The 26,557-nt window shown below is 35.3% G+C and overlaps 1 protein-coding gene across 1 annotated transcript; it reads right to left on the reverse strand.

Moving 5' to 3' along the window:
• Nucleotides 1-13,941: 13,941 nt before the first annotated feature.
• Nucleotides 13,942-23,073, reverse strand: LOC149945581 (uncharacterized). The gene is made up of 6 exons (XM_090176619.1): nt 22,983-23,073; nt 19,962-20,063; nt 17,935-18,071; nt 16,000-16,317; nt 15,018-15,195; nt 13,942-14,312 (listed from the first exon to the last, which is right to left on the reverse strand). Exons 1-6 carry the CDS (start codon nt 23,071-23,073, stop codon nt 14,023-14,025), a joined length of 1,116 nt encoding a protein of 371 aa, XP_090032745.1. The 3' UTR covers nt 13,942-14,022.
• Nucleotides 23,074-26,557: the final 3,484 nt, after the last annotated feature.

The raw sequence follows: 26,557 nt of genomic DNA on the forward strand, positions 1-26,557 counted from the left end.
TTTGCATTAATTCGAATTGAAAAGAGAAATTAATTGCTTTAAATAAGATCGCTAAATAATATTCGGGTCAAATCTTTTTAAATTTCAATTATTTGTACCGTTTGGGAGTATATAACTCTTCTCTTTACGATTCGAACGTTATTGGCTTGAAAAATGAAACTTCACAGGTACCCGCAGATTTTTCAAAATACCCCAAATTAAGGCCATCTAAATCAATAATTTTTAACTAAGTAATAAATGCATTTTTATATAGACATTTACGTTAAACTAAAACTAATCAAGGACAGCCAATGAAGTGGGTGGAAAAAATATTTTTACAAATAATATTTGCCGATTGAAATGACAATGATAAAGCACGTGGAGCCACTGTACGGCCATTTCTTGTTTCCTGCTTTCCGAATTTGTATCTGTGGCACTGTTTCAGCGATTGCGATATTTTTAATTGAAAATATTTTGGGGATGATTTCGAAAATCCAAACAAATTAATTAATTCAATTTTTTATCTGCGGTATAAGAATATTTGAAAACCACATAAAATGGCCGGCACCGATAACTTAAAAAATGGTAAAGGTATATCTCCTACAATAACTCTTAACCTTAAAACGATTATTGACAAATACAAAATATTAGAAATATTAGTTGTATAACAATATTTGAAAACCATTAAAAACAAAATTTTGTTTGAAACAAGTGGTTTTCAATATCTAAGATTTGCATCGTTCCAGAACATTTAAGTTTCTGAAAATATGTGCAACCTGTATTCTAATTCATTCGACGAAGTAAATGCACAATCACAAATTCAATAAATAACACACATCACTTAATTGTTACAATTAATAATACAAATTTGTGTAGGTAATCTTATGTTGAAATAAATTATATTTTGAAATTTTTAATATCTGCTAATATTATTCTTTAATTTAAGCTTAATACTTTTTAAATCCAAAGTTTGGAAAATGTCCCCCTGGTTCATTGAAGCTTATCTAAATACTTCTTCACAACTAGATTTAAATTCTTCTTCTCTGTCACTTTTTTATGAACGTAAAACGTCCAATATTTAAATAATTACAATTTTTAAAGGTGATTTCAAACAAATACCCGTCAATTTTGTAGGGTAAGTGCGTGCCAATAACGTTAAGTTTTAACGAATAAAACATGGCCAACAATTTTTCCGTGGTCTTATACTGAATGTTAACAAAACGTGAACCACCAGTGCAGTCAGAGAATCGTCACGCGAGTCGCGACATGTGTTAATTCACACCAACATAATTTTAGTCGTATTGTTAGTAAGCATTTATTTGGAATTTACTTTCTTCCACTTGGGCTAAATGGTGAGGCGTGTGTATCGTTAATACCTGGCCTGAATTACTCGAAGACGTACGTTAGCAACGAGGAGGTGCATGTGGAAATTGAACGACGCGAAGGAGCCCCACCACCTGGGCCGGATAAAGACTTTATGGGGCCCTAGGCCCAAGTTAATTTTGGTGCCCCCTTTCAATAGCGAGCAAAGCGAGCTAGGCGCTTCCTCAATTTATAATTGAGAAATGGAAGGAAAATTCATTTTTCTGCCAGATTTAGTATGTCGTCAGGGGCTAGGCGGCAGTCCGTCAGAGAATGTGACAATCAAACGTTTTTGGTTCATAGGGGTGGACGCCTTTACTAAAATTACTCCGGAAAATATTTTGTGAAAAGCAAATGATTAAAGTTTTGTACTTTTATTTTTTTCGAACCCTCTTGGTGCCCCTTGTAGGCTTGGTGCCCTAGGCCCAGGCCTATTCGGCCTATTGGTTAATCCGACCCTGCCTACCACATTGTAGCCGAGAAGAGCTCACCTTGATGCGACGTTTCCTATGAGATGGATTGGTGGAGGGGTCACTATTGTGTGGTCTGCGCGATATCCCGACTTTTTTCGTTGGGGACACTTTAAAGACTTGGTTCGTGACATTGATGACCTACGACAACGAATAATTGATGCCTGTGAAACTATCCCTAACACGCCTGGAATCTTCGAATGGGTTCAAGAAACATTTGCAGGTGGTCATTTTGAACAGTTTTTGTAAATAAATTAAATTTGTACCTGTTTCATGACGTTTGAAGAATAATTTTTAACACAAGTGTATTATGTTTTATAAACCCGTTTTTGCGGCCAAAACTCTAGATGGCACATCGAAAAAATATTTTTATAAAATTACTTTCTTTATAGAATTAGACATTTTTGAAATCTAAAATTATTTTTATACGCCACCTAGCGGACAAGTTAGCCTTGTGATACTTTTTTGAGCAGATCAAGCATCGAAATCAGTTATGAATTAGTTCCATATCTTATATAAAAATTTTCATTGCATTATGTTTTTTACTTTTGAAGTTATCGAACAAAAACCACTGAAAAATGAATCAAATCCGCCATTTTCGTTTGGGTTTAACTTGAGAACCCGCAGGCTAATTTCGATTTCGTTTTTTTAAATTGATAGAAAACAAGTGATACTACTATAATATTTTGAAAACACTTTTCAATTTTTGACGCAGTAGTGGCAATTGGTTTTAATTTTCAGTAGAACAATTTCTGGTAAATAGCACAGGGGCTAGAAACTAAAATAGTTGGCGAAACGTTGAAGCATAAAAATTAAGAACCGTATTGTCCTAAATACGGATAAATGACCAACAATTTTCACTTACATTATTGTTAAAGAGATATATGTGAACTTGCGACGATACCACTAAGATGTTAAACTAACATCGAAAGTAAGTTCCCGTCGGAATGTTTATATCATTTATCTTATAGACCTTTTGCGGCGTCTGAAATTGAAGCTCGTAAAAATGTTTTGGTAGCCCTGTTGTTGAAAAGCTGTTTTCCATACAGTATCTACTATCCTACTGTTAATTCTTATAAAGTTAAAACATAGTTGTAGCGTACGTGGGATATAACTTTAGGGGCTTTGTGAAAGTGTGATTTACCATTAATTTCCTTAGTAATTAAGATAACACAAATATTAAAGATTAGCTTAATTAGTTTTATGTTTTATACACAAAAATCAAAATTATTAAAAGTACACGGGCTAAAATGGCAAGGCTTAAAATCTACACGTGGACTCTATGTCTCTATTACAATTTTTTCATCCTACTGAAAGATCCTACTAAAGGTGATATTGGGGGGTAACCCTTAGTGAAGGTGACTTTGGGAAGGGTCGTAACGAGGAAATAATAAAAATGGTAGCGAAAGCGCCGCAAATTATCTATAACCATAAAACCTTACAAAATTAAAATTTGCAATATTATAATGAATGATAAATGACGCCGTCCCGCGCCGTCCAGTTGATGTATACAAATAGCTAAAAATCTAACTCATTTATAATACAGTTGATAGGATGAAGTAGAACATGTTAAAAATTCAAGAAGTAAAATTTTCCTTAGTTTTTTTTATTAAAAATGTATCAAAATCAAATTTTAATTAATTTGTGTGATTCATTATTATATTTCAAATTTTAATTTTGTAAAATTTTTATGGTTATAAGATAAACGATATAAACATACCGACGGGAACTTACTTTTGATTTTAGTCTAACATCTTAGTAGTTTCGTCGCGAGTTCATATTTGTCTCTTTAACAAGTGAAAACTGTTTGTCATTTATCCGTATTTAGGACAATACGGTTCTTAATTTTTATGCTTCCACTTTTCGCCAACTATTTTAGCCCAATTAATGGCTATATTGGTGCTATTTACCAAAAATTGTTTTACTGAAAACTAAAACCAATTGCCGCTACTGCGTCAAAAATCGCAAAGTTTTTTCAAAATATTATAGTAATATCACTTGTTTTCTATCAATTTAAAAAAACGAAATCGAAATTAGCCTGCGGGTTCTCAAGTTAAACCCAAACGAAAATGGCGGATTTGGTGCATTTTTCAGTGGTTTTTGTTCGATAACTTTCAAAGTAAAGGAAATAATGCAATGAAATTTTATATATAAGATATGGAACTAATTCATAATTGATTTCGATGCTTGATTTGCTCAAAAAGTATCCCAACGCTAACTTGTCCGCTAGGTGGCGTATAAAAATAATTTTAGATTTCAAAATTGTCTAATTTTATAAAGAAACTAATTTTATAAAAATAAAATCTAGAGTTTTGGCAAAAACGGGTTTATAAAACATAGTGAAGTGCTCGATTGAGTCTAAGGAATAATAGAAACCGCACATTTGTTCGATTTTCGACGTTTTCGAGGCCTATTTCTAGGGCCAATTACAAGGATGCAATGCATTTTGGGACACATGTTCAAGAGAAATTTTCGACTCAATATCACTCAATGAACATGCCGTTAAATTAATGACATCATTTTCCTTATCGCTTAATAAGTATGCTTTATATAGTAATTTTTGCATTACTTTAGTCGATAACTAGTCCTACTTTAATTAATAGTATTTTTCAATAAGTGACCAGAATATAATTTCTTTTGGTCTGGTACTGCTGGAATTAAATTATTTTAGATGTTAGATTACAAGTTATTCAGCATGATGAAATTGTGCTAAATTTTAAACAAATCAATAATTTACGTTACGAAAATGATGCGGTACGTCATAAGGTAAGAAAATAAAAAGTAAGTAAAAGATTAATAAGAATAATAATCAGCTAGGCTAATACCCAAGGCACCACTTTTAGCCTAATTCATCAAGCTTAATTTAAAACCATTATATCAGGTGGCCGAGTTACAATGCGTACGTAGGATGGTGGTGGCAAGCCCTGCATGCCACATGAGCCAACAGCACCGTATACTAGCTATTAGCGTTAACCTCAACACCAGAAAGTATTTATGGAAAGGAGAAACCGCAGAGCTCGGGGGAAAACCCCTAACAACAGTGGGGAGATAACTTGCAATGAGTTTAACATTAATCACATTTTAAAAGACTTGTGGTTGTGATGAACAAAATTTAAAAACTAAACTTGAATCAAAGATAAATCATTTTATTCTGCCATTAATGTACCATTCAATTTTTATTGCAATACAGTAAAAGATTGAGGTCAATATCTTCATATCCGTCAGTTTATGGATTATGGGACACTGTCCTAATATTAAAAAATTGGATATGGCATTAAAAGTCGCTCAATGAATTGGGCCTTAGGTGGGGCCTGGGTATAAGCCTAGCTGATAATCATTAGTATTATTATGATATGTCCTCCTTCGCATACCGAGTTACAAGTTTTCTTACACAGCATCCACTAAATGAATCTGTTAAGAATTAAGCTTAATTAAATTATACAGTAAATTGCTCGATTAGACCAATTTAAAAAAATATTACGTAGAATCGCAGATTGGAAATTTGAAGCTAGTAAATAATAAAATGATCTCTGTATCATACCCGGAAAAACAAGACGGCAAGCTGCAATGATTCTCTAGCGCGGATCTTCTGGCTGGTATACTTGTTCCTTGATGAAGACCCAAATAACCAACTAGAGTGATATGAAGTTAGTGAATCTTGAAGACCATTTAACGGACCGTTCATTCCACTAACATTGTAAGATAACTAGGTGGTAAGATATGATGTTGGTGCGTTGGTGGAACCAATGTCTACTGTAATCTGCCAAAAGCATATCTTCCAACTTGTTCGCTTCTTCTTTAAAAAAAAACGCCACGAAGCTCAGTTCATCAAAACTATTTGAAAGAAAAAATTAAAAAGTCGTAATTGTTTTTGATGGTGATTGCCAAATCACGTCAATCGGAATAAAACAATTTTGGCCTACCTTTCAAGAAGGAATGTTCATGGAACATTAAAAAAATTACTCAAGAATATCTTAGGGATATCTAAGTAGTCTTTGAAGGTTTGAACGTTTGGAAATATCATCTTAAGAACTCTTTTGAAAATTAAAGGAAAGTTTTGAGAAAAAATGCTTTGGAATAAATTTGGCAAATTTTTAGGGATAACTTTTAGGGAAATACTGGGAAAATTTTTAGGGATAACTTTAGGGAAATATTGGGAAAATTGTTTTGTGGAAAACGAAAGAGTTTTAGTGAAAAATTTGGTTTTACTTAGAATACTAGTCTTATGAACTCTAAGCATAAAAAAGGGAAGTTTTAGGAGGAAATTAAGTTTGAATATATTAATATTTTTTGAAAGACAAGCGTATATTTTAGAGGTGGGGCCCAAATTGAAACATTTTGAGACATACAAAAAATTACCTGCGCAATTATAACCAGATCTTGTTATATAAAAAAATTGGGTTTAGTTATTTAACTACCATTTAAAAAATGACACAAACACATTTGATATAACAAGCAAATATCGGTTGATCGAGTTGTAAATTTTAGTTTTAATTTTAAATATTAAATTATTAAAAAAAGTTAAATTAAAACATATTGTAAAATATTTAAGATTCCGCAAAACCATAAAAATTTTAATCGTTTTTCCGTATCTTTAATTTCTAGCTTAGGGAAATATTTAATGAAATTTTAGGTTTATTCTAAAGAAAATATGTTTGGCGAGGACGGTATCTGCTTTTGTCCCATTGGGTCGGTTCCCATTGGGTCGATTCTCATTCAACCGAATCCCATTTGACTGACTGTCCTATTCGACCGACTGTCCTATTCGACCGACTGTCCTATTCGACCGATTGTCCTATTCGACCGACTGTCCTATTCGACCGACTGTCCTATTCGACCGACTGTCCTATTCGACCGACTGTCCTATTCGACCGACTGTCCTATTCGACCGACTGTCCTATTCGACCGACTGTCCTATTCGACCGACTGTCCTATTCGACCGACTGTCCCATTCGACCGACTGTCCCATTCGACCGACTGTCCCATTCGACCGACTGTCCCATTCGACCGACTGTCCCATTCGACCGACTGTCCCATTCGACCGACTGTCCCATTCGACCGACTGTCCCATTCGACCGACTGTCCCATTCGACCGACTGTCCCATTCGACCGACTGTCCCATTCGACCGACTGTCCCATTCGATCGACATTTTGTTGCTCACAAATGAAAGCATGAAACCTAACCCAACCTAGCCCCACCTAACCCCACCTAACCCCACCAAACATAACCTAAACTAACCTAACCTACACTCTTAAACTATCTAACGGTCCAAATTATTTATTTGAGTTAAAACATAATAAAACAGTGACTAGACTAGACGACTTCATTAGACCTCCTAAGTATAATATCTCTAAAAAAATTAACTCTGTATTTTACTTTGGAGTAAAACTTTACAACCAAATAAACATTGACCTAACAAAAAGCAAAACTTATCAGGCAGTAAAACGTTTAATCAAATCAAATGTCTTAAAAAATGTATAAATATTTTTCTAAATAACACTGTCTTAAGTAAAAGGAATTTTTCGGAGTGTTCTTTTCTTTATTATTGTTTTTTAATATATATTAGCGGTGTATTCATCAAAATGTTGTAATTTTTTCTATTGTAATTATTTTCTTTTTTTGATTTATTTTTATTTTGTTGATTGATTTTTTTATATTCATGTTATAGATTTAAATGTATACCGGAGGGCTATAAATCGCTAGTCGACTTTGCCCCCCACTCCACTTTAATAACTCATTGAATAATAAAAATTAAACATAAAACATTAAACATTAAAAACGTTGGGTTAAACGATTTTGGTTATTTCATTTTTTACTATTTTTTGAGTCAAAAATAACCCAAATGTAGTTGAAAATCTTGAAACGCAAAATTTGGTTAAACAAAATTAGGTTGTTTTTAAGATAATATAATAGCAAGCCAAAATTGGGTCATACTATCATATTTAAAGTTCCCACGCGCCAAAGACGATATGAGCATCGAAAATGTGTCCATCGAACTTGTGGTCTTTGGAGAACTGGAAATTAAAAAAATTGCGCCATTCTTGCATCGTTTCCATGAGTGCTTGAAAGGATTCTTAAATTTTGATTCTAAAGGTATAGAATATTTTTAATTTAATTTACTATTTAAAATTTAAATTTTTCCAATATTTTAAATTTATTTTTGTATGTTGTGTTGATATTTCAGCGGAAGAACGTAATGAGCTATACCATGTTTAAATTTATTGCAAATTACCAAGGCCTTTCAAGTGTGACCAAATTAATAAATGGATGTTTTTGTGGAAACAAAATTGAATGAGTGGTCAATTTATGGGCATCTTTATATCCCCATAGAAATAAATCTTAACAGGACATGCACGTACAAAAATAAAATAGGAAGGCTTATAATATCAAGACTATCTTTTATACAACCAAACTAATTGTTAATTTATAACCCAAAATTGAGTCATATATTAACCATATTTTGGGAAACTTATAATTTTTATTCAAAATATCGTTATTAAAATAACCCATTTTGGGTGAAAACGAAAACCACCCAATATTTTGTTTGGTTAAATACTGACCCAAACAATGGGTAAAAAAACAACCCAATTAATTGTTAAATTATAACCCAAAATTCAGTCATATAATAACCATATTTTGGGCTAATGTTCAATCCATATTTAGTTAACTTATAAATTTCACCCAAAATAGCGTTATGAAAATAACCCTTTTTGGGTGAAAACTAAAACAACCCAATATTTTGTTTCGTTAAATACTGACCCAACAATGGGTAAAAAAACCCAATTTGGGTCAAAAACAACCCAATATTTTTAAGACTGTAATCTAACTTAACCTAACTTCGATTTGGATAGGTAAAAATATTCTATAAACATTTTCGAATAAATGAGATTCGACCCAATGGGATTGCAAAACATAGAATTCGATCAATTGGGAAAGTAAATTTTTTGGATTCGATGCATTGGGAATTCGACCCAATAGGATTCTATCCAACGGGACTATACTGTCTATACCCGGTATCTTCCATGTCGATTCCCCGAACCACGGAACTTGGGATCGACATTACCAGCAACAGGCCCGTACACAGCCGCCAAAACTCGGGGGCGCTCAAATTATTTTTGGGGGTGCCAATGCCTTGAGTCATTTTTATCTCCCCACCTATGAAATTAGTAAATTGGGGATGCTCAAGTACTCATTTGGGGGCGCTGAGTATCCCCTGGCGCCCCCCTATGTACGGGCCTGACCAGCAATCCAGCATGACCAAAGTCGTAAACAACAAGAAAAAGTGTGCTGTGCGTCGGTCAAATGTTATGGTAACGTCTCGTAAACCTCTGACTTATTTGAGTAGCGTTACGATTACATTCACCAATAAACAAAACATGCATGAATGGCGCTGTTCACGAAAATAAGATATTTAATATGAACGAATAACTGATATTTATTGCGAAAAAGATGAGCGATCTTTTTAATAACAACTCTTTTTAATTTGGGAAAAAATGTGGAAAAATTGTTGAATCCGTGGTTATAAATAATAATAATAATAATAATAATAATAATAATAATAATAATAATAATAATAATAATAATAATAATAATGAGCTAGGCTTATACCCAAGGCACCACCTTAGGCTTAAGTCATCGAGCGACTTTCAAAGTGGAGTTTGGAAAACAACGCTGTTATCTTTCGTAGCTGTGGTTCTATTGGCACGATTCTTGCCAATGGTTCACTTAACTAAACGAAGCTATTATTTTTATACATATACAGGATATTTTTGATAAGCATGTCGTGAACTCAAGGTTGTGTTCTTCAGGTCCAGATGAGTCTAAACTGTCAATTGAACATGATTCCTACAGTGCTGCGTTACAGAGATATGGGCCCCCAAAAATAACGTCTAAAACCATTAAAATTGCTCAAATGTACGAACGATATTCGGCCTTGAACCATTTTTTTTACATTTGTTTTTATTGATAAAACGATCAAATTATTAACAACTGCCAAAAATTAATTAGATAACTGTTAGAAGGATGTTTAGTTAAATAATGGTTTTAGTAATGCCAACCTAATTTAAATGACTCGACTTCAAAAAAGAAGTTGATAATTTTATTATTTTCAAACATTCATATCGTACTATTTTAATTAATAAGATTTAAAGATACCATTAACAATAATTACAGGAAATGTTCAAAATCGAATGCATCAATGTCTCGTTCTTCCGCCTTGTAAAATACGTCTTTCAAGTGACCCCAGAAAAAAAAATTAGCACGGGTTTGAATCGGAAAATCATGCTTGCCACACTACTGGTCCACGTCATCCTATTCACATCAATCGGAACAAGGCATCCAGGTGAGCTCTTACATCTCGACTGAAATGGGCTGGTGCTCTTTCATGTAAAAACCACATTCATCTTCAAGTAATTTGGGAAAGTTTTCCCGATTAAAACGTATAGGAAGCTGGACCTGGGCGGTAAAAAAGTAAGGTCCAACTAAATGGTCGCTGATAATGCCACGCGAGACGTTTAGACAAAATTGCTCTTGATGAGCCTTAACACAAGTCGCGCACTTGTTTCTTTAGCTCCACTCGCGATTTTTATGCATATTTAGTACCTGAGAAATTTTCCTCGTCGGATGCCAAAAGAATACTCTCGAACTGGAAGCCATTGTCTACTCTGTTCACCAACGACTGACAAAAGTCAATTCGCCGAGGATTGTCGCCGATGATAGTCTTTTTCTTTTTAAAGTTTGAACCGTTTGAAAGTTGTATGGATTAAACGGATTTCCATGTAAAATACGCCAGACCAAAGATTAATTTACCAGCAATTTCCGACTAATTCGTCTCATACACGCTTAGATTTTTTTTTATCCTTAGGGGTTAAAAAAAATTATTGTCATCATAAGCATCAAAACCCTTTAAAGGCGATATCTAAACCGATGAACAAAGAATCTTCGGAAACTCTTTTAACACATTTTAAAGATAGAAAAAACCCTCTATGTACATGTATTTGCAGAAAATATCTCCAATAGGGTTTATTCAAACCCTTTTAAGGCTCAATATATTCCTTTGAGGTTGAAAAACTGTCCACTTGGAGTTTTGATTTGAATACTTTTAAACCCCTTTATAAGTCAAATCAGGGTCTATATTTAAACCCCTTTCAAACCTTCATAGTTTGGCATTAAGACGTTAAAGGTTGAAAAACTACCTATTTAGGGTTTCGATTTGTTTGATTTTAATACTTATTTTTAAACTTCATAGCGCAATTTTTATAACTTATTGGGTAAAAAACAATAGGTGTTTCTATAAAATAAAACAATAAAAATTAGTTATTTAAGTGCTTTACTTGTACGCGAGTTTTGCACGCGGGTTTTAGATTCCGAAGGCTCTCGCGACTGCAGCGCGTGCTCTCTACCTTCAACAGCCACAGCTAAGTGACCTAGACAAAACATTGTCACTTGACCTCCCGTATTTTATAGAAACACCTATTCAATAGGGGTTCTGACTTAAATATTTTTAAAACCCTTTATACCTAAACTAATCCAGCCGTTGACCCAACTCACTTTTTATGGTCAAAATGTCCAACTCAAATTGGACCTACTCCGAAATATGGTTGGGCCGACTTGACATAAGTTCGTATTTTCGACCTTAAAATGACTAAAAATAGGCTAATTTTTAACACTAAGTAAATTGCTTCATAATTTCCATATTGGTACCAACGAATACAACTGGTAGAATTTTTATTCCATTCATTTAAAGTTAACATATAGATCCTTAAACTATGCTATATAGCGAACTGCTAGACATCTTATTGCTAGGAAAATATGCGACAGTATATTTCAGTATTCCTGTTATGCTCCTTACCAAAATTTTAAGTACGTGGGTGGCTACTTGAGCTTCACCATTACCCTTTTCAATCTTCAGTTCTTCAATTTCATTTTGGTTTACATAGCTCTCCAGTATTATCTTTATGAACAATGTCTACTTTTTTCTTTATCTCGTCAAAAAAATACTGCTGGTGATACATGTAGTCGCAATTTTGTCCCTTAGGTCCTTGAAAACTTCAGTGCTAAATACTGGAGTACCACTTATATGGGACGCCAATTGAAAAGCACTGGATGTTTCTGTCTTGTGTAGATCTTAATTATTGGTTTGCGTTAATTTTGATTTCCCGTTACGCTTGTTAACATCTTGAATTAGGGTTGGAGATAATGTAGATTTCTTTTTATTTTCTTTGGAAGTCGTATTTATATATGTTTCGTTAGGTTGAAAATTATTCATTTGTTCTCCTAAAATCATTGATTGAGTTTAACATTATACGACTGACTATAGAGCGCATATATTCAATCATCAGTTTTAATGTTACTTGCGGGTTCATTATTCCTTCTGAAGAATTTGATTCCCCACAGACTGAATTTTCACCATTCCCGCTTCTAGTGTTGTAACCCTTGTTAATTAATTTTTATTGTTAAATAATGAAATTTGTAAAAGGTAGGCTGTAATAAACATCACGTACAATCAAATTTAGTGTACCTTGTGTTTCCTTCTAAAGTTTTATTATATTTGTTTCCTTCAATTTTAATTTCAAAATGTTTATACAAATAACTAAATTTAATATTTTCAGCCCAATTGTTGTTTTTATTAAAAGTCTCGTTTAATGAATAGTGAGTAGATACTCCACTAGCGAGGCCCCGGAGGAAATGTGTTCAATACCGAGGACGCATTGCCTCTTTGGACAACGTTCGCGATTCTTTGCATGAGATATTCGACGGAACGCGTCTTGCCAGTTACCTCCAGAATTTTCCGACCGTTGGAGTGAACCAATGCCAAGCCGTCGCGCCCGAAGGAGCCCAGAGTTTCAATGGCAACGGCTCTGAATAGGTATCGATTTTCTAGGCCCTCGTACCTGGAATTCTTCTTGTTTTCAGCCTGGATGGCGGCCCAGAGAGGGGCTGACGAAGAAGATTTCCAATACGATGGCGCTAGAGGGTCAGTGCAGGTGAAATCCCACACCAGGGATTTCCACCTGCCCAAGGGACCAGAGACATGCCATCAGGGCTTTTCCCATCATCCCGCGACAGGCCAGGAGGCTCGAGGATGGATGGCACGCCAGCAGATACTAGGGCGCGTTTATGGATGTCGTTAACAGTGCCGTGGCGCGAAAACCGACCCGCACTTTTCTTACAGCTCAAGACATGACAGCCGGAAGCGGCACGAGTGTTTCTTTAATGATTCTTTAAATGATTCTGGGACAGGATGGTCCTATGTTGACCCATTCTCACCCACAAAATGTCGGGAGCAAATATATAAAGTACATTTTTGAAGCCTACCAAGTTAATCCGAATCATTTCTCCCACGAGCTTTAGCAAATCTTTCTTGGGCCTTGGTAATGTAATGAAAAAGTGCCTTCTTCATGATTTTCCAAATTATTTTGGCATAATGAATATCAGCAACGTTTAATCTTTAATATATCAAATGGAATTCGTGAGGGCTTGGAGGATCTGAACAATGCAATTGCAGCATTATTTCAGATCTAAAGGTAAACGGAATGAGCAGAACAAATAGTCTAATAACTTTTGATTTTTGAAATCTACGGACTGACTAAACGTTGAATTAACTTTTTATTACCTGTGACATCAATTTTAACCCAAGAAATAAATAAATGTTTGCAATAGAATTATTCGCAACTCCCCTGTTTACCAGGCAATTTTCCCCGAAAATAAGATTGGATAAATGGAAAAATAAAATTGGTGCGATCAGCTCTCAGGATGTACAGAATGAGAGAGGCTTTCTGAAATTATTAAATTTATGTAAAAGTCAATAATGCATGACTTGGCTAAGACAATGGACGTGGATTACCTGGAAAATTAACGTCAAGTTTTATTTTAAACAAAAGAATGAAAATATTTAATAGTACTGTTTATAAAGTAGCGTGACTTCTTGTTTTATTGTGGCTGTTACGTCACAGTCTCTTACTTTTACAAGCCTACGAGAGCGCGCTACAGTCGCCAAAGGAATAAAGATGCTTTAAGCGGCCGTGTAAATAGCTCGTGTGAAGAATATCCTAATACAGCTGTGTCTTGTGACGTAAGAGCAACATTTTAACAAGTTGGGCCAAATCACTATTTATTTTATAAAATCAACTTTTAATATGATGTTTGTTAGTGATGTTAACTTAAAGGTTTTAACACTTTTAAAATAGTTTTTCCTGGAAGTCTTTTTGTTCATTCGTGTCCAGCAGAGTGTGGTTGTTGCCCATCATTGGCAGGTCCTACGGCGAGCCGTTCCAACGATATACCAGCCTCGTGCCCACGGTCTTCCATAAATTCCGGAATGTTGTTAACGTTGAAAGTGAAGTCTGGGGTGTTGGACCGATGAAGAGCGTGTTCGTCGTTGATCCTCCTCGAACGCTCGATTTCTTGTTTGGCTTGCATGGATCGAAGCGTCTTCTGAATATCCAGCATTCCGTTTTTTAGGTCTTCTAATTCCGTTTTCAACTCTCCGTTCATGACGTCTGTGAAAAAAAACCACCTCAAACGCAGTCAACTTTTCTATTTTGTCTTTTCTTATCTTTATACGACTTAAATAAATAATGTAAAAAAACTCAACGGATATCCTAACTGTCTTTTTGTAAAATTAATTTAAAATTTACCACAGCTTACAGAAATAACAGAATCAAATATATCCAAGACTTTTGATTTTTTTTTGTTAAACATATTATATTTCATTAAAATATTTGATAATGTGAAATCGCACCGAACCTTTTCGATTTCTTACCTAACGTATTGGCGGAACTCAACTTAGTGGAAAAAGGCGTTATTTCGCCTAATCAATTTAAATTTGCCAACTCTGAGAAAAATTAATGGGAGGATTTTTCCCACCTTTGCCCTCCACGGCTAAGATCCGGACATTATTAACGGTCACTTTAATTCAGAACAAGTAAAATATTCAACCTTTTCAACTATTAAGCCATGTTCACACTACACACTTTAGAACCGTTTTTAAACGGTTTCGAAAGCTAAAATTGAACATATTCTGTATCACATGTATTCATAGCCATACGATAAATACATTCGACAGTAAAATTGTACAATTTGTATTTTCGAAACCGTTTTAAAACGGTTCCCAAGAGTTTAGTGGGAACGCGGCTATTGTGTAGTTTTTAATTCACTTTTACGCAATTGTCACACAGTAAACAAATAATATAAAATTGGCGTACTCTCACTCGTCTGGTATTTGGCAGGTGGCTGACTGCAACTGCAACTACAACTGTTACTTGAGGCTTGAGCCTTCACCCGGCCGAATCGTTCTCTCTCAACGTCGTCAGTTGTGATATTGTGACACAGAAACCATTCTTGAGATGTTGACCATGGATATCCTCTTACGACTTGATTTTCCTAGAAATTTCGGTAAAAAACGTTAGACCAGAATCTTTCATTCGGTACAACATCTAAAAAGGAAAGGTAGTTAATTCTTTTGTAGTAAATTTCACAAATTGTGACTCTTTTCTACTTTGCTTTTGCGTTATCTGATCCGAGCAAAGATTTTATAAATCAGATATCAGATTATCTGCATTTGCGTTCCGATATTTTCCGATCAGCTAATATTAGTCAAAATCCAAGGCAGATATTATAAAACCAAAACTAGTCTTGATTCACAGAAGGCGAGCAGATTTGGTTGCCTCAGAGTTATCGATATTACAAATTTGACTAATTATATTTCTTTAGGAAATTTAATTTCTGTTTTTTTTAATTGTTCTCACGATCTTTCATATTAAAGGTTTAAGTCAGATAACTGTTAAGCTCACTGAATCTGGTACCAACTATTTTAGAGTAGTTCATATCGGTTAGTTGATAGATTAAATAAGATAAAATTTGAAATCCGATTGCTGGGTTAGAGGAATATAAAAGATTATATCAAATCCTAGTAACTGATCTCCAAATATCTGAAAACTACTATAAAAAGCACCTGAGCAGGTGATCATTGAGAACATAAGCAGATCCTTGAGCAATAGTGCCAACCGAAATGAAGTATATGAAGTTCGCCTTTCATTAAAATAAAATTCCAGCGACATCTATGATGCGCAGGACTAAAAATCTATCAGGACAACCTAAAGAATACAATTTGTTTCAAAGGCTCATATAAACTTATTTGAATGAGCTAACACGTTCGATTTTAAAAAGAAAGGTACTGGCATTTACACTTTCGTCGAATCGGTAATAGCCGGAACTTTTGAAGAAATACGTTTTCCCTCCGTTCCAACGAATGGCGGCTTCAATGTTGTTGGGCACTCCGACCCAATGGTCCTTTATAAGTCGCGGGTATCCCGGGGGGATTGGAGTGTCCAGTCTCTGATCGAACTGCCAGTAATAGTCGCCCTTGAAGAAGTACGTCTTCCCGTTGGGTTCCCACATCACCGCAGCGTCCAAGTTATCGGGCAACGTCGGAAATCCGTCCTTTATGAACTTCGGGTATCCATGGTCGGCCTCTTTATTGAAGAATCGCCAATACTGATCTCCCTTTAAACATTGAAGAAAATTTAATATAAAATTATACGCGCATTATTCATCTATGCTATTCACGATTTGCTAATAAAGTTAAGCAAAAAATCGATATTAACAACACCTTTTCCCAATTGTTACGTACAATATCAATTGCCAATAATCCACTTTTAATTTTCGTGACAAATACATCTGTCCCTTTCAGTTCAAATAACACAATTAACAAGAAACAACTTAATCTGTGTACGAACATTCCAAGGTGCACTTTACTAAATTTACTTTCTGGTATTATATTACTTCTTAAAACATTTAAGTAGACACTCTGCCTGTCACATTTCGAATATTTTATTCAACTGCTCCCTCTTTGGGCGTTCGAAATTGATTAGAATCTCACATATAACATTTTTTTTCTCACAAAATGGTCCTTGAATGTCAAGGATAATCAATCAAATTTAAATTGCTTGTCCTATAGTTGCATACGGTGGTTTACGTATAGTTAACATCTTGGACGAATAAATACGGGACGGCTCACATGTACGATTTTACGCTACGAAGTTTGATGCGACCGCTTGGTTACTCTTTCTCTCAATTGGTGGCGCGCGGGAAAAACGGGGCAAGTTCGTGATAGGCTGTTTCGGTCACATGCTAGAGTGAAGCCTTTCTGTAGTCTGCTTAAAGTTCAGGTTATAGTTTTAGATGTGGTAAATATTACTTTTATAAATATATTTTCGTAACATAATAAATAGAATAAATTTAACTTTCGTAGAAAAATAAAACAACAAACATTGGTGACACTGATCCACTTGATTTGAGTATTAAAAGGAAGACTGACAAATAACCGAGGCCTTAACTGCGCAGTTTAGACCGAGGGGTAAGACACTCAAGAACTCAGGTGTACATTTGCTATTGGAACTCTTATGAACTCCCCTGAACTCCTGAGAACTCTCACGAACTCCCTCGAACTCCCTCGAACTCCCGTGAACTCTCCTCGAACTCCCTCAAACTCTCCTCGAACTCTCTCGAACTCTCGAGAACTCTCGAAAACTCTCCCGAACTCCCGTAAACTCTGCAGAGTTCGAACTCCCGGTGTACACAAAAATCATAAGTGTCTTACCCCTCGGTTTAGACGTAAATACAGACGGTCCTTTCACCGCAATAATCAAAATAAAACATCTAAAAGTTTTAGTAGATGGCGTTACCTGTACGCCCCAGTAAACCCCCTTTTTTTGGCCCGACCTTTAACCGACCAGTCGCCTCAAAGTTGATACTACAGAGAAAAGCTTGAACAAAGCTACCGGCGAGCCGTCCCGTATTTATTCGTCCAAGGTTAACATAATGTCTTAAGTCGTGAAATAAAGGGTTTAAGACAAAATCTGTTATTTAAATAAACAGCAGTTTTTGTCAGTAATAAAGATAAGCTACAGCCTTGATTGGAAAACACGTCTATAGATTTTAAAGATAGGAAACATTTTAATCCCTCAAAAAAGTTAAGTTTGTGATTTTTTAAATATCACTGCATGGAAAATAATTAATATCAAACACTTTTAGCTCTCATGTCATACGCAGTCATTAAATCAGTTGTTACATGTATTTATATATTGTCATATATCTAAGCGTATTGTTACTTTAAAATACTTTGAAAATGAACGTGGATCCGTCGTTCCAGGTGACAGAGGCGTCCACTGGTCCTTGAACTCCCAACCAATCCATGCTAATTAATTTCGGATATCCAAAAGCGACGCCTTGCTTGATTATTTTCCAGTAATAATCGTCTGCCAATGGAAAAACAGTCCATTTTAATTTATTTAAAGCTAATAGAACAGTATTTAATACTTGTTTTAGAAAAGCAGTGGCGTAGCTAAGATCTTCACGAAATTCTTGCGAATTATTTAGCCGGTATATCTCTGATAGATCAATAAAAATTTGTGGGCGTCTTGGGCCACATTTGCGCCACTGTATAATAAGCTCCCTGTCAGATGTGGACTGATCAGGTGGGCAGATGGGCAAAATCTAACTTGGGACTGCGATCGAGTTATGCTTTTGAGGCAGTGGCTCTAGAAAGGACAGTTCTAAAGTGGTTTGGGGATGAAAGGGTGCGGTGCCCATATGACCAAATCGTCGAAAATCCACCCTAGTTCAATTTTGTTGGCAAATTTTGCACTTACATATTTATCCATGAGATAACGGATAGTCTCGGTGTGATCCATTCCGGATATTGAATAACCAGGGTTTTAATATCTTCTGGATCTCCCAACAATGATATAGGGATATCTAGTGAGAATCTATTTTATATCTAACCAGTATATATAGATAGATATATATTACAGACGTCCAAATATCCAAACGTACTTTAGTTTGGAACTATTTGTTTCTGCTGGTTTTTGGTCGGCAAAAGGACAGTGATTGCTACCAGAAAAGATTAATGCTTAGATTCTATTATCTGCTTGTAAGAAACTGCCGGAGATGACACCACAAAATATAAACTGAAATGGCGGGGTTTTTTTTCAAGTACTTCTCCGTGAACGTAACAATATTTTGATTAAGTGGAACCTTTTTTATTGTTTTAGTGAACCCACGAAAAGATTCCCAAATCCACATCTCATGTCTCGCCTTTAGTTAAAATAGTGGTGTTGATATGGCAGAAAGATTTAAAGGTTCTTATATCGCGATGAGTGTGACTGATTATTGTTTAAGGATCACGGGTGGGAGTTAAATCGACTACATTTAAATTTTAGCGAGAAAACCGAGAAAATGCAACCCTACTTTATAACTTTAATAAAGCTGAACCACATTTATTTCATCATTCGATATTAATTAATTTAATTTGAGAAAAAAATGCTATGTAAGAAAAAACAATTTCTTTTACTTAATAGTTCTTTTTATAAAGTAATGTGGCCTTCTTGTTTTAATGTTGCTCTTACGTCAGTCTCTTACTTTTACAAGTTTACGAGAGCGCTACAGTCGCCAGAGGAATATAGGTTTTTATAGCGCACGTGCAAATCGCCCGTGGGAAGAATATACTAATAAAGCAGGATCTTATGAACTAAGAGCAACAATTAACAACTTGAGCATGACCACTTTTTATTTTATAAAATCAACTATTAAAAATTTTCTTCTAACATAATTTAAAACGTATGTGCTTGCTACTTCTAGTTTGCTTTTTAAAGTTATAAAATTAAAATTTTTGAACTCGTGTTTTCCAACTATTTTATATACATCATAATTGTATTTCGGCTCTTTGCTGTTAGAACATTCGTGGTAATCTACGGTTAGGTGCATTTATATGTGACTCAAAGTTAATAATATTTATGAACTAAAAGAAAACTAAGAGATCCTAATTTGATCAAAGCGCTCTTAGCCTCTTAGGTACCGTCCATGTTTGTCTTAATCGTACTTTATATTTTTTGCCAGCGCAAGCTTTAAACAGGAAACGGAAGTGATAGGGTAGGCACCGTAGAAGCAAAGAAGAAAAATCCAACTATCAAAGTGATGCACTTTACTTGGCTTCTATGTTTTTTGGTAATAGGAAACTTATCATGTTAACTTGAAATTAGTACTTTCTTTCTACGCTGTATTTTCCGCAGATAATATTTTTTTCTGAATTCGCATTACCTTCTACCTTTCTTATGAGATTCATTAATTAAATAGTTAGTGTATCGTACCTCTGAATAAGTAAGTGCTTCCATCTTCCGTTCGAGTTGCCGCATCTATAATTCCATCCTTGCACACGTAATTCGCTAAATATTCCAAACCCGCTGAATTACCTAAAATTATAATGTTTGCTGTAAGCAATATTCTCAAAGCTAGCGCGAATATGTTATTCATTACTATTAACAAGAAATCGCGGAAGTGAAGCATAAAATCAAGCTGTCTCAAAAACCAACAACTTTGTGACCTAATACTAAATTATCACAGCTCGTTTTAATTTATTATCAAGGACTACAAATTATCTGTATCCTTGTTATGTGGTTTGAATTACATCCCAAATACACTGTGATGAATATCAAATTTCATAGCGACTGTTGGAAGGAGCCAAAGGAGTTTTCCCAACAGGATGTAAATGAACTCTTTGGGTTGATAAAATTAAAAAAAAATCGTTAATTATTCCATCAAATCTAAAAAAACTTACATTACGTTTAATAAAAAAAAGTATAATAAATCCTTTTTATTCAAATTATTTAACGTTTTTGGCCTCGTTTTCACTAGCAATGGCGCGAATTTGAATTTCGGGCAGCGCTTTATGAGAAATAGACTAGACGAAAATATGCTTTTTATAATATTATAGTAGACTAAAAAACTGTGATTACCGATATTTCGGGTTCGAAAACTAATTATTTGCAAAGTTACATTTTTTTAGTTTTTTGGTAATTTTAATTTTAAAAATTTCAATTAGTTTCTTGTCGAATATTTTGGGTTTTTTTCAAGGTAAATTAATTAAAACATACATTTTAGTGGTACGAACCGTGCTGAATCTGAATCTGGAGTCTAAAGTATGCAAGCTTAAATTTAAAATAAAATATTTGATTATGTGGCGGGTCATGAAAATTGTCAAATTAAAACTTAAGCACCACCTTCAAAATGTATTAAATTTGAAATTTTGGGCCCAATCAGCTAGTTACCTTAAATTATAAACGGCATAAATAAGAAATGAATTTTAATCAAAAATTGTTTACGTAAAATATTTTTTACATAGAAAATGTAAAAAAAAAAAAACCCCACTGTTTACTGATTAAGAATTTTCGCTTGGATTATATCTTGCATATTCCTTTTAAAGTAAACGACCCTTTTTGCGACCCTAAATTTTTATTTCTTTAGAAACTAAATTGGCGACCAATTGTGTGTATTCTAAAAACGCTCGAACAATGCCAGGACCGCGTGTCCGCCTAGGCAATATCGGAAATTTCTTAGGGTCCACACAACAAGAAGGGGCCCGGATTTAAAGTTTTGAATGGAAGGTTTCCTACTTTCCTTATACTTCTTAATTTAGGAAATAATAGAAAGGTTAAGCAAAGCACTTATAATATTCGACAGTTAAAAATGAATTGTCCTTAAATCTATTGAGCATCCTTTCAGGTTTCAGTTCTACAGCAAACGGATCATACAAGACCGTTTCTTAAGAATTATAACACCTTTTTTACATTTCCGGTGAGCCAGGGTACCTGACAATAAAAAGGATGTTTAAGCCATACAAAATCGTGCCCTTTTGTCTTCATGTACCTGGTGCAGTTGTGTACCAAGAACTATATATTTTATCTTCGATAAGGCTGCGTCGGAAAAATAGACACAAGTCACAGAAATCCGGTTAGTTTTCAAACAGATATAGCAAGTCCGTCAGTCGTAATCTCTTTGTAATTTCCTATCCTTCCATAATCTAGTTAGCTTGTTGGGAAAATATCGGTAACATAATAATAACCGAAATAATTGCTAAAATAATAATGTCTAATTTATTAAGTAAATCTATCATCGAAACGCAAAGCGCAAGTTCTCCAACCAGTTTGGGATCTAGGCAAATTATAATTGACAATTTCATTGTGGTCAGAATAAATATCTGACTCTGCCCGAGAGTAAATAATCCATCCGCGTCTATTAATGGCTCATTTTGATCATCATATTTTACAATGTTCAGATGCTACAAAAATAGTTACCCGGAAATTAACGATAAACAGTTTCTACAGAACAATTAACAGTGAGAATGGATGGCCTACTGTGAAACCAAGAGACTGCCTCGAGAACACTCGCCTAGCTTCTTCCATAGGTTTCCTGAAAACTTCGAACTTGGCCTACCTCCCTCGTATCATCATAATGTTAAAATTCAAATCGTTTGTTTTAAAGTAGTACCCGCGACACTAGCGATCCTAGTAGGAATTCCGTGAACTCACGAATAACGCATTTTCAAAATCAAGTGTAATCATGCGCAAGAGGAGAAAGAGCATGACGGATAAGTTGAAAATTTTCATGTTACATGGACGCAGCGACGAGGCAGACTCTTTTTTTCCATGTCTCTTGGTGAAACCACAAGATACTATACGGTATTTTCGAAGCAACCATCGATGATGACCAACGGAACAAATTATTGGAAAAATATTTATAAGAAGCTCTCAGAGCACGAAAATACACTAGTCCACAGAAACTTTGGTTTCGAGGAAAAACACCAGATTTCACATCGAGAAGCAATTTGAAAAATCTCTGTTAAATGGAAAGAAATGTGGCGCCAAGTTTTTAAAAGAGTAGTGGCAAATATCAAATATCTCTCAAGCTATGGGTTCGCTATATAGGAGCTTTGGAATATTTATCCGAATTTCACCCATTCATAAAAGAACATAAATAAAAAAAGCTTACCTCGGAAAAGGCTATGCGCATTACTTATGGTCCAATTTATTTGACGAATTTATCGAGATAATTAGTAAAAACATTTGCAAGAATTTAATGAAGAAGTTAAAGGCGCCAAATACTACTTCATTTTTTAGATTCAAAACCGGATATGAGTCAGATTGATCAGTTAACGTGTAACGTTAAATTTTCGATTATTTTAAATCTCAAGATAATTTTGATAATGATAAAATACTTTTGCTATTTTATGACCTATTTGTTCCTACGCTCTCTCCCAAAGAGCTTTTAGCTAGGGGTCGCTCGTGCGCTGGACGCCCGAGCTTCTAACCCCTCTTTTATGGCTCTGGTTTTACAAGCACACCAAGATGGTGCTTGATAACCAGAAAAGGGAATGGGGGTTGTAACTGGCAAGATCTCCTCCATTTCCACCGAGCCTTCCTTCATTTCATCTGTGTGTCATTGCCCAATTATCCAACTCGCTCTCCTTCTCTGTGGGGATGCCGAAGAAGCCCCTATTAGTTTTATAACCCCTGTCGAATTGACAAAGAAAGTATTGAGGTTTGCCGACTTTGCCAACAGATGTTTATTTCTTAGATTTATTTGTGTACGCGTTGCCAATCTTGTTGTATTACTATTTTTGGATTTTACGCTCACCCGTAATGGGTGAGAAGTGTTTTCTTTTATGGTGGTCACCCCGAATGGGTGGAAAGGGTTTCATTTTATGGTGGACAGCTGGCGTCTTTCGCCAAACCAACTTTGAAAGTGAACGATTGGGCGAAATGCGGGTGGTGGTGATTTATCCTTTTGTAGATGCCGGACCTTGGTGACGATCCCAAAAATAACTTCGTGGGTAGGGATTCGTCCCGGGATTCTAAAAAGGATGCAATTCCAAGAGACCACGTGACCCCACTCATATTTAAACTGGACTCAAACTATTTTGAAAGAGTCTTACAAGTGCGACCGAGGAGAGACTCGGGAGAATACAATTGAATACGGTTGTTAAGACACCGCGGTTCGCGCGCAACTTGTCGGACTAGGGTTCTAGTCTCGACGACGCGGAGTGCGTGTTTTTCCGAGAAGTTATCCCGAGAAAAGAAACGGCTTCGGATCCGTAGCCAACGTGGCCGCGTGTCCATTTCTCGCGCCACCGTCACGACACCAATCTCTGATGGAACTCAACGCCATCCTGATGAGCGCCACCGTCACCACACCAATCTCCGTTGGAACTTAACGCTATCCTGATGAGCGCCACCTGTACTAACGTAATCTAGCTTTCATGTATGTAAACATGTAAATAAGACTAATGATGTTAATATTATTAAGTCCCCTATAAAGCTGCGCAGCTACTGCTCGCCCCCCCCCCAATTGTGTGGGTATGTGTTTCTAAAAGTGTTAAATTTGATTTAATCGATTATTAACTGTTTTACTTTATCTATGATTAATTGTTTATTAAACATTGTCATGGCAAACCTCAATCCGAGTCTTCACTAGTATCTATTAAGCTAATTTAATTTAAATGAAATCCCCTAGACATCAAACTGACCATATATTGTAATTTCCTTATGGTTACTCGCCAACCCCAATAGTGAAAGTTGAGCGAGCATCCAGGCCATAATTTATTGATGTAGTCCTGACAAGATTTGGCTCCTTCCTCCTTAAAGGAGCTTCCCGAGACCCGATACGTACAACCGATGTGTGCAAAGGCTACAAACGGTTATCGTTCGATTCGTCCTACCAATTCGCGTTAAAGAGAGGTTCTAAGGATTTTTACCAATTATATCTCACACATGAGAAAGCCTAGAAGAAGAGGTAATATCGTATCTAAATTAGTTGGGATTAGTTAGTGGTCAAAGTTACGGTAACGTTGCTAACATGTCTGGAAGACACAAAGGGTAACAAGGCCGAATAAAACAGCATAGTCCATCCGCATTATCGTGCTCGAGTCATTCTTTAAACTTGGTTGGGAAAATAGCGGCTGAGAGTTGTTTGGAAGTATCTTCTTCTTTCAATATTATTCTGAAACTTTATGTACTTTTTCCGCTTCCTTAAAGATGGAAAGTCCTCGAAATAAGCTTTATAACTAAACCTTTCACTTTCAAATGTATATCAGACATTTGATGGTCGGCTAGAGCTGACAGAACAAAATCCCCCAAAGAAAACTACTCTGAAATTAAAGATGCTTTGTCGATATTTTCATCTGACAAAAGAGAAAAACCCGTAATCAGAGCTGTAGCTGCTGGGTTGCACCAAAAAAATGGACCATTTTGAAATTGTGTTCCTATTGACGGCGTTGGAAACAATTTGAGATCGAATCCATCCAACAAGCGAGTCGTTCCAAAATAAAGATGAAACACCGATGTCAAGTTGTACGGTTCGTTGATTAACTTCATTCAAAACGTTCGTGATAATTTTGAAGAAATTGAAAAAATGGCTGAAATCACGAAATAAATTACCTTTAAGATAAAGAAGAGGGAAAGAAAATTCGTAAAAGGTTATTCGATAAGGGCACAGAAACGGGGGGCAGTGATACACTTTCAGGCAGGGACGCCCATAGAAATCTTATAACGTAGAATGATTCCGTAAAAATACAAAATGGGCCAATTACATTTTCGGAGGTTTCGTCATTATCAGCCAATCACGATTCAAAGAGTGACTACGGCAACGACTCGTTGCCATCTAGTTTGAGTTACTAAAAATAATAATTTGATTTTATATTACGTCACCTTAAGAACCCGCATTTGATTGGCCCACGTCAATCGAGTCACGTGAGCGCGTGCAGGGGGCCGTGATCGAGTTTAATGTAGTTTTTAAACATGGTAGACTGTTTCTTTACTCGTAAAGATTTTTCTCTTATATGCAAACGTTTTGGGTAACTATTGCGTTGTTTGTTGTTATGGCTCCTCGATGTTTTTTTTCCACATGTAGATTTGCGGTGGACGGTAATGTGTCGTTGTTCAGGTAAAAGTTTGGGTTTCCTTAAACCTTGGGGCATTTTGAAATTTTAAAAAACGGCGGGCTTTCAAATTGATGATTTGGTAAAAGTGACTTCAGGAAGTTCAGTGAGCCTAGTGGAACAACAACTCAGGACTATAATTACTGCAATATCCGTTTTTAAAAAAACACTATTTAACATTGTAAATATCGGCCTTCGTTGAGTACTATCTCTTATGTTGTTTAACAGTGGAATGTTGAATTTAAGCAGACTGTGAGACATTTATCTTGGCTAAGCTTCTAAGACAAAAAGCATATTATTAAATAGAAGGTAAAGTTTTGAAAAATGAGACAATTATCAGTATGATTGTTGCTTTTTAATGAAATGACTGTCGTCAATTCGCCATAAGTGTCATTCGTTAGTGTAATGTATTTTTTTCTGGGATATAATAAGGTTTTTGTTTATCAAAGTTTCTACAAACATAATAATAAATATAATATTACTTACTTTAAATGTGAAATAATCTTTAAATACAAAGGTTAATACTAAGGATCTTCAGTCACTGCTTCTCCCAAAACAGCCATTGACATTGCCTGCTATTTTAAAAGTTAGGCCTATGTCAGGCCTAGGCTTAAATATTTTCCAAGCGAACCTAAACGAAATATTATTCCTCACAATGGCATTTAAATATTCCTTATAATAAGTAAATATGAAAACAAAACTAAAAGTTCAAAAAATCTTAAAACGTTGAAGTGGTTCCTGTAAAAAACTCCAGCAAAAACCTACGGGAATTCTGTGAGCTTGGATCGGATGGATCCTGTAAAATTCGTCTGAGCTTCTATTATTTTTAACCGCCATGTTATGGCGCTAGCGGCTTGCCGTAGTCAATGAATGGCCGCTAATTGGCTGAAGCTTAAGCAAAGACTATATAATATTTAGTCGTTGCTACAAAATGACTTGGCGTCAGGTTCTCCCGTAGACGAGAGCATTCTAGGT

Source organism: Leiobunum rupestre, chromosome 5, assembly GCF_980474605.1.
Source record: "Leiobunum rupestre chromosome 5, qqLeiRupe1.1.hap1, whole genome shotgun sequence".
Classification (NCBI taxonomy): Eukaryota; Metazoa; Arthropoda; class Arachnida; order Opiliones; family Sclerosomatidae; genus Leiobunum; species Leiobunum rupestre.

Excerpts from the sequence above, each read along its gene's own strand:
- LOC149945581 (XM_090176619.1), bottom strand. The coding sequence starts at position 23,073 with ATGAAGGAAGGCTCGGTGGAAATGGAGGAGATCTTGCCAGTTACAACC. Across the intron at positions 18,072-19,961 it reads AAGCACTTACTTATTCAGAG|ACGATTATTACTGGAAAATA; the intron begins GTACGATACACT and ends TTCCATTGGCAG. Across the intron at positions 14,313-15,017 it reads CAAATACCAGACGAGTGAGA|ACGTCATGAACGGAGAGTTG; the intron begins GTACGCCAATTT and ends TTTTTTTCACAG.